The sequence below is a fragment of the Acyrthosiphon pisum genome, chromosome A1, assembly GCF_005508785.2.
Source record: "Acyrthosiphon pisum isolate AL4f chromosome A1, pea_aphid_22Mar2018_4r6ur, whole genome shotgun sequence".
In the NCBI taxonomy this organism is placed as follows: domain Eukaryota; kingdom Metazoa; phylum Arthropoda; class Insecta; order Hemiptera; family Aphididae; genus Acyrthosiphon; species Acyrthosiphon pisum.
Genome location: NC_042494.1, coordinates 147620468 through 147630709, shown reverse-complemented (window position 1 = coordinate 147630709; position 10242 = coordinate 147620468). Strand labels below are relative to the sequence as shown.

Here is a 10242-nt window from a genome sequence, read left to right as displayed (position 1 = left end):
TAAATTTATTTAAAAAATATTAAAATAATAATAGAAATAATTATTAGAAAATAATAATTATGTGTAATAATATAATAATGCTAACATTTAAATAGTATCTGGTAAAAATGTTAATACTACTGATTTCGAAAAATCCAATCTGCAAGTTTGTTAATTTGTATGATATTTGTTTATCTGCTCCTGTAAAAATTGTTCCTTTTCCTATATTTTTTTACATGGTTTTGTGGCTTTGCTTGTAATTTTATTCATAGAAGAGTTAACTCAACTCAACGTTATCCTATTTTAAAATTATTAATACATGTATGATGTATACTTTTCGAACTCTTTCAAACTTACGATACGCCGAGAGTGCCCGAGACATGGTATAATAACATATACTACATACACCATAAACAAATATTTCTTTAAAATATCCACAGCAATTTTATATTACTTAGGTAAAAAAAATAAACTAATTATATAAGAACATACAATTGTTTGGTAGGTATGTTAAATTATTACAATAAAATTAAATCTATAAAATCATATTCATTTAAAAAGTTTCAAGTAAATTAGGTATAGTATATAATATGAAATGCATCCAATGATAAACAAATTAAGCCTTAAATCAATTAAAATTATATCTATCAATAATATCCTACTTCTAAGCAAATCTTATCAAAATTGTACACACTTGTAAAACCCTAAGTACTCGCAATACCTAAAGCTAAAAATTAGGAAACTCCAAGTTTGTATTTCACAGATATCATAAAAATGATTATGCAACAACAATTCAACCTTAGATCTTAAATGTAAACTCCCTACTTAAGTACTTTCAAACACTCGAATAAGTTTTGTTCAAAGGCTCAGGATTGTATGAATATAATATAAGTAAATAAAAATAAAACAATTACCGTTTACTTAGGCATCAACAACGTGTAATCGTCTATATTCTATAATATATATTTATAGTTTATATTGATAGGTACAGAAAATGTTTTTTTTTAAATATGTCATACGACGAAATATACAAATAAGCCGTGTAATCATTTAAACTATAGTTAACAGTATTATTGAATAATAATAAATTGGTATAAGCTAATATATTTAACATTTATTACAAAAACAAACATTGTGGAACAGGAAACTTTTATTTTAGGTAGGTAGGTACCTAATAGTATTTTTATCAAAAAATGTCTATTAACACCATAAAATATATTATCTACTTGAATTATACTAAACCATTTTAAAAGAAATGTTAAACATTTAAAATAGTATATTTCTTTTAAAATGGTTTAGTTAACTTTCATTATTGTTTATATTGTACATTTTTTTTTTTTTATGACTTACAATAGTAATCATAAACGACATATACTATCATAATATTATATACACGAAGTTTAAACTATTTAAACTATTTGTCAATAGGTATAATTCGATTCTAATAATACATCCAATAAATGTGTATGTTTAAGTCTCCACGAATTGTTTTACATGAGCCCAGTCAATTTTAGTGGTACACACACAATTAACCAGAGACAACACAACACAATTCCGTACACAAATATTAACAGAATATTATGTGCTATGTTTAATCTGAAAATAAGAATACAATAAATTAAACATAATACAATAATAGATAATACGTCATTAAGACTAATCAATTTTTGACAGATATAATCAGTCCAATATTATTTAACTATCTGTAAAACATTTAAATGCCTAATAGGTACTAGTTTTAAAAATAAATAATAATAGGCAATTGAAGATATTTATCTTAAATCTTAATTTATAAACTTTATACATCAGGTATAAAATACAACCCAAAATAACAATAAATGGGTATTTAAATGTTAGAAAAAAAAGGGTTAATAATTTCATATAATATACTATGTAATACCTACCTATAATAATATACTCGTACCTGATTGAACATTTAAATAACTTTGTAATTCATCATTAAAATTTAGGTGTAATATATAATTTAGTCTATAGCTAACCGTTAATCAAGATTCACAAATCATCTATTTTCTAATAAATAATAATTATTGTACTATTGTACTATTGTACTTATTTCATACATGTATAACTTACTTTTCCCATTTTTTCCTGGCCGCAGGCAATGTGTGTATATCATCTTTTACGAGGTAAACTCTTAAACCGAGACAGTTTGCCTGACAAAAATAATCCCATGACAATTGATGTATATCGAAATTGAATAATTCTTTATCTTGGCCGTCGAGAGTATCCCATAACGCCAGTAATCGATTGTTAGGGAACGTCCATTCTTTGTCGGAGAAATATGCCAGTATATCGCGTACTTTATCAATCTTCTTATATATATTCATTAATCTATTAAAAAATATAAAATACTGTACTATCGTTGGGTTTTTTTTCATATAAAACTACCTATATATCATTTTAACTAATTGCCACTAACTGGTAACCATAAAATAGTAATTCAAAAATCAGAAGTAATAGTACTACTATAATATATTTCTTTGTCAGGTATAATGTACATAATAATATCTATTTAAGTTTCAACACTCATTATTTAAAAAGTTTCAACTTACAATTTATATTTTTTTACCTTTTTGAATGACAACCAGAGCTGTGCTAGGGTGCCAATGAAAGTTAGCACGGCACTGATGACAACATACACATTTTTTATTCCATATTCTTAGGCAAAATATTTTTCAGAGTATTTCGATACATAAACATAAAATTACAAACAAGTAGGTACTTAGTCAGTTGTTCCACTACTCCGATCATGGCTCATCTAAAGGTTAGGTTATAAGCTAACTATATACTATTTAGAAATTTGATATTTATGTATCAAAGTATTCCGTAGAACATATTGCTTTAGAACATGAAACTAAAAAATGTGTATTTGTTTTCAAAAAACAGAAAAATCATTGCGATAAAAATTTGTAAAATTATCATTTATTTTCAAAAATGTTGCTGTTCAATGACATATAATTAAGTAAAAATTATATTTAAAAGAAATTTAGGGCCATATTCATAGTCGATGCTTAAGAATAAGTATTGCTTAAGCTATACTTATGACTCAAATGAGATTCATAACCAAGACTATGGTTTAAGAAATGACAAATTATTACTTAAATTGGTCGAGACCTATCTTAAGCATTGCTTTTAGTTATTATCGCAAATTTTGTATTTTTTAAATTATCAAAATTAGCTTAAGCAATAGGTACATATTCTTATGCATCGAATATGAATACGGCCCTAAGACTTTTCAAAATATTGAGTGTAGGCACTTAAATACATCACCTTGTATATATTATTTATTTAAACTATTACTAACATTGGTTTTTGTCCAGAAAAACGAGCCAATGTATCCAGTGTATACCCAGGCACAACGTGACAAAAAAAATTTAACATTGCGTATAAATATGGATTTTTAGTAACCCAAAATGAAGAATACCAAATCGCCCGAATCGTAGGCCACTGCATACCATAACGTTTATTTAACTCGATAAACTCCTTCCATTTAATTGGTTTTTGTATTGAACTTGAACATGTATATATTGGTATTTCATCATGTTTCCTATAAACAAAACGTAAACATTTAAATGTTTTTTTTTAATTTGTATCTATGGAATTATCTTATAATCGTTAAGCTGTAACCACCTAATAAAAGTATAAGCTAATAAAGTTTTTCGTTGATGGTATAATTAATGATCATTAACGTAAAACAAAAAGAAAATATTTTTATCGTACAATATTTTTAATTGATCAATAATAATATTGATAGGTTCTAATGTATTTTTTTTTTTAAACCTGGTAAGATATAATAATATATAAGCCGGATATTACATTGAATCTTTACTTAGCAATTAGCATTCCTATAAAATATGGGTATATTATTATTAAAAATAGGTAAGAAAGCAATGATAAGCCATCACAGATTCGTGTACGGATACGGAAATGCACAAACAACACAACTTTGTTTACTATATAAATCTATATGTCTAATAGTGTTTCTTGAAAAATGTTCGTGACATCTAAAATTTTTTTCATTTATATTATAAATTGTTAAATGTTACACACACTTTAAAAACAATAGTTATGTACAAAGATCGTTATCCGAAGTGATGAGTTTGGTATTCCGTTTAGTAAAACCTAAGACTTTTAGGACTCTACCAGTAATAATATCAATGTGATAGCTAAATGAGAGAGTGCATGAGTAGTAAATTCCTTTGTTAGTTCTTTGATATAGTGTAAATCCACTGTAAATAAAGGTCATTAAGTACGTAAGGGTAGTCAGGTAGTGTATATGGGGTATCTGGATCTGGAGAAAGAGATAACAGTGCACTCTTGTTGTGGGATGAGAATTTGATTACATAATAATTCTCTATATTCTAGACCCAACATAACTCTTTCTACTCCCAAACATGCAAATATCAACAAGTAAAGTTTTAAAATTTGTTTTTGTAGATCATTGTCAATTTGTTTTTTGTATTTTTAAACGTTTTTTGACTTCCTTGAAAAATGTTTATTCGTAGACGTTTATATTACAAAAACTATGACATGTATGGATAAGGCGTTTCATGTGTATCCAGCCCTAAGCTTTAACTCTTTAAGTGCGTTCAAGTTGCGTTTTCAAAACTGCTATTCACTGATTTAGTGTATTTTTTTTAAATTCTTAACGAAAGCCGTTAGCAAATTACAAACACACATTAAGGGCTGTTCTTATACAATGTTCAATTAAAGTTTACGGACACCTAACCGGCGGAATTCTGGCGGTAATAAAATCTATAAAAACACTTTTCTTATTTTGTTTTAATTAAAAAACGAATAACTGTGGATACTTGAAAATTTCACTGAATGTTTATATTATCATTTTCTATACACGATAAAATTTTTAAAATAATTTGACTCTTATTGAGCTGCTTACGTACATTGTCATTTTTTAATTTTTTTAGTTTTTTTTTCTATAAATATCAATAAAATTTTATTTCTTGGGTAAAAAAGTGTAAAAACGTAATACAAAGCTCCTGATATAATGTTACAATAGCAGTTGAAAAATATTAAAATACATAGGCACAATTTTTTTTATAGGCATTTAAATTTTGAATGTTGACAAAATTTATCAAATTTAAAATTGAATAATTATTTTGTAGTTATAAATTTATAAAATGTTCAACTTTTATAACTAAGGATTGAAAATTTAAAACAGGATTCCACGTAATTAGTTTAATTTTGTAACCAAAAAATGTAAAAAATACATAAGCACAGTTTATTTTTATAGTAATTTTAAGTTAAAATTACATATTCAAAAACCTAGAATAACTATTTTAGTTATTTTGTTTTAATTGTATAATATTTTTCGTGGATACTTGAAACTTCTAATGTATACTATAAGGTACCTATATATTAACTATGATAGTATCACGGTTTGTTGTTGATGTATAACACGTTATAAGTACCTAATTGATATTGTGATATGATTAATTTATAATTTATTATAGGTACCTATTATAGGTCAACTTTTTTTTAATAAGTACCATAGTTATAAGTATATATATATACTTAATTATAATATAATATAATAATATGATAATAATATTATTATAATATGTCTAATACCTAGACTGACATACCGTCTCCGCTCAGAATCGTTTTTCTTGTACAATGATATTATATCATTGAATTCAAATTTAACACCATCCATTACAGTGACTCACTTGTAACCTATACTGTTCAGCAGAGCGACATCCACTTAATTTTTATTGTATTGATAAAAAGTAAAAATGTTTACGCATTAAAAATTTAAACTTCTTTACGTGTTGCTCATAAATCATAATAAACATACAACTGGATAATTCATTGTAATTTGTATCTTATTAATAAATAATTTAATTACAAAATTACTAGTTATATTATAGTCGTATACTCGTATGAGATAATTTAGTGTATTGTTTTTGAAAAGTGGCATTATGTCATAGTTATATTTTCATAATTATAAGTTATTGCTAGGTACCTACATCACATAAATTACGTTTGCCCAATCTTAAGTTGCCATGAAATGAAACAAGTCATTCGCATCATTTAATATAACCTATTATTGAATTAGTCATATACCTCATCAACTTTTTGACATTGAGTTGCATCTTCAATGAAAATTATATCCATTTTTAATCTATTTTCCTTTCTCATCATCGTGATTTAAATTTACAAAAACAAAGCCCACTCTTTTCCGTAAAACGTAATGTCAGTCTTACGACCTTACGAGCACATCCGGTATTACATATTATACTATTATACTGTGGCCATTGTTCTTCCTGTTTAAGATGTACGTGTGAACTGTATAATCTATTCATTATTACAAATGTCTTGTTTATTATGGACAAATCTACTATACATCAACAATTCTCTTTTCCGTCTTTTTTCAAATATTATAAGAACTCATAAGAAAAAACAAAAATCACGTTACAATTTTTGGTAAAAATAGACAACAATCGTAATCAACGTATGATGTATAGGGTTATTCACTATTTGATATTTAACGAGCATGCGCAAGCCCTTTTTTTCTTCAATCATCCAGTAATTCAAACTACTCGAATTTTGAACTAGGTACACCAACAATTTCAAAAAAATCATCCACAAATTAATTAACATTAAAAATGGTGGGGGAGGGGGTCTCATTTGAAAAATAGAAGTTTGTATCTCCACAGGAATGTGATTCTTTAAGTATAATACAAAAAATCTCATACATTTGAAAATGAAGTCTTTAGGCATATATTTAAAAATTTTGAAAATCAAAGTTTATTCATAAGGTATTAAAAGAAAAAATGGGGTCAACATGCAGATGATTCATCCTTTATAGTGTATATAATATAACATGCATCAGCTACCACCAATAGTCTGTACTGTATAACGGATAGATGTTCACACTTCACACAGGCATACGGCATTTCACAAAGGCTGGTCAGCCAACCTAATCAAAAAGCTCGAAAATCCAATAAATGATTCCTCATAAGTTGTTATTAAAGCTATTTAAAAATATTAATGATGCATAGGCACACGATTTTTTTAAGCATTTAACGTTTAAGATTTCGCCAAAATCCCGAAAATTTGCTAATTATGTTCTATGATTAGGTAATAATACAAATTTTTGAATTTTCTATCTAACGATTTCAGTTATTCGTATGAATATCAAACTTTCACCATTGCGGTTGTGATTATTTTCTATACACAACGAAATGTTTAGACTAATTTTAAGATATTTATACCACGAATGCCTTACCTATATGCACACCGTTCTACGGTACGATGGTAACATTGTTTTATAATTTAATAACATTGATATAATATGATAGAAATATATGATACTTTAATATTAATTATATAGTACCTATATGGTTTTTGCAAAATATAATTCAACCTACCGTATATTAATATAAAAATAAATTATTACCTAATTTAATAAAAAAAATGTACTCATGAATAGAGTTTTACCACCGTCTCCGCACAACTTTCGTTGTTCGTAAGCAATGATTTATCGTTAAAATCAAATTTAACACTTCCATCACAATAACGATGTTCACACAAAATCTACTATACTTAAACAGCAGAACGAATTTCTTAGCTTTTTTTAGTATAATCTTTCCATATATATTACGTAATGCACAGTAATATACATTTTTTATCACAATGCACTTTCTCTCTTATAATTAATTACATACGCATACAAATATATTATTATTTATACAAATACATTATGAATTAATTATTGCTGTTATAATTTCTTTCGATGGAAACTCTAAACAAAATCATAATATGCACATTTGTATACCTAGGTATCTAAAATACCTAAATTACTTTTTAGTTTTTAAACTGTAGAAACCGTTAGATTAAATAAACGGTGCGTTATTATCTTATTAAACGACAATTCGTAAAATAAAAAATAAAACTATAATCATAAGCATTTTAATAAGACTTACACGTTTGCAGTTGCCGTTTCTTTAGCAGCACAAATAAGAGCGTTTACAACAATGTCAACGGGAATTATATCGGTTACAATATTAGAATCGAGATAATATGTATGAAGTACTCCGGTACCAGCTCCAACTACGATTCCCGTTGGACCATATACATTATCTATCCAGCCTCTAACTGGTTCCCGGTAAGTACCAACCACTATAAACAGATAACGAAATAACAATATTTTAAAAACTATTAAATCTGTAATATTGTAAAATCAAATATTATGATTATGATTCAATAATACGTACCCACGGTTGGTCGGAAGACTAATATTGGAAGATCTTGTGCTTCTCTTCGAATGGCATCTTCTGCCAAGGATTTTGTAAAAGAATAAGTGTTTGGTAAATCGCCAAGGATTCTTAAAAGTTAAAAATAATATTGTGATTACGATAAAATTATATTGATATTGTTACTATAATATTACTTAAGGTTATTATGCCTATAAAATAAATATATATATATAATACATATACATGACAGTCTTACTTGCTAGTCATACCGTGAAGTGTTTGATCGTCGGTAGAAGAAACCAATTTCAATACATCTTTATAGTCGACAATGGGATCGTAAAATTTTTCGTCGACGTGCAGTCGGTTGCAATTTGAAAATGCAGTGGAAATATGTGCTACGACCTAATCGATTAAGAAACCATTAAAATGCATTGTTTTTACAGTATATATATACCTATAATTTAGATGCATTTATTTAAAGTGGCTGTATAAAACCTGTTTGGAAACAAATTCGTATCTAGTACTTATTTGCGTTAATTTACTTTAAGTATATTTTTTATTACACAATATCGTTCATGTAAAATCATTTTTATTCTATTTCTTAGAAGAGCAATAAAACCGATCACAAATAAATCATGATTATAATAATAATAGTTCGTTATAATATAATATAATAGTATGTTATTTAAAGATAAAATTTGTTAAAACTAATTTTTATGAAATTATTACGTTTGTAAAACTTTGTAACCAATCATCAAAATATTTATCAGCATTCCACCCATAGTTTTGTAAAAGCTGATTTATTGAAATATATTTAAATATAGTATATTATACAACAAATCAATTATTGCAACTAATAGTTTAAAATATTTAGTGTTATGAAACGTTTAACATACATATTCAACAAGTAAAATGTAAGTTGTTATGGAAGTTCCACATCGAATATAGAAATACACTAAAATTAAAACAAAGATTTCAACCAGTTATGTAAATTTATTAAAATACATTTAATTTTACAAGTTTGGAGTGTTTATATAATATAAATTATTAAACCATATAGGTACCTACTTGACCTAAAATCCATAAAATACCAATTGTTATTGTATATTATTTATTTATGTATATCATATTTTAATGTTACCTTTAAGTTGGTTATAGTCTTGGCCAAATTCATCATTTCTCTTGTCCCAGAAACATTTATGTCCATAGCCACTCGAATATGTTCATCAAAACGCACAGTAGCTGCTCCGTGGAATATTATGTTCACTTCTTTGATCAGTGTATTTCGACTGCTTACACTTAATCCTAGACCCGGCAAACTGCAGTCGCCGGCTAATCCGGAAACTTTATGATAATACTTGGGAACTTCATATTTTAATCTTTTGAACAACTATATAACGAAAAAAATATTGATATAATAATTACAGCGACGCTTACAAATTATTCATTATTAGAAAATAATGAAAGTTACAAATTTAATTAATTATTGGGAGATTTTATATACCTAATAATTATACGAGTAGGTACCTGTTATTTATATAATTTTTTTGTCTCTAATCAAGAGAGACAGAATTAATCATCAATTTATATTTATATTAATTATTAAAAATCAAACAAAAAACAGCTTAACTTTTGGTAACGCTCACGGGGTAATTATTTACCTTGGGCTATTTTTAATATGGTATAAATTGTTTAGTGAATTTTCTAAGCTCAATTGAGTGATGCTATCTTTTAGTAACTTTCGTATGTAACAATTGACATACTTTAATATAGAGTAAAAAAATGGTTTTATAATTTCTAATGTAATAATAAACACTTGGTACCTAAGTACCTAACCAATAAATCTGCACAAAAATATTATTAATTAAAACGAAAAAAAATACATCGCGCGCGTACTTATGTAATACCACGCACGTCACTAAAGGTTAATTTATACTATATCGGTCATTATATTATTTTCACTTATAAAATAAATTACAAAACATGTTAAAAGTAGGTTAATGAAAAAAAAAATTATATAACA

The 10242-nt window shown here is 26.2% G+C and overlaps 1 protein-coding gene across 1 annotated transcript in view; it reads right to left on the bottom strand.

The window, feature by feature from the left end:
• Nucleotides 1–399: 399 nt before the first annotated feature.
• The window catches only part of LOC100166286 (fatty acyl-CoA reductase wat), a 111651-nt gene continuing 101808 nt past the window's right edge, over nt 400–10242 (bottom strand). Inside the window, exons 3-9 of the mRNA XM_016807358.2 lie at nt 9361–9609; nt 8476–8621; nt 8238–8347; nt 7947–8142; nt 3305–3547; nt 2074–2331; nt 400–1575 (exon numbers count right to left, since the gene is read on the bottom strand). Of these exons, the coding sequence (XP_016662847.1) occupies nt 1470–1575; nt 2074–2331; nt 3305–3547; nt 7947–8142; nt 8238–8347; nt 8476–8621; nt 9361–9609 (1308 nt within the window). The 3' untranslated portion in view covers nt 400–1469. The remainder of the gene's footprint in view (nt 1576–2073; nt 2332–3304; nt 3548–7946; nt 8143–8237; nt 8348–8475; nt 8622–9360; nt 9610–10242) is intronic.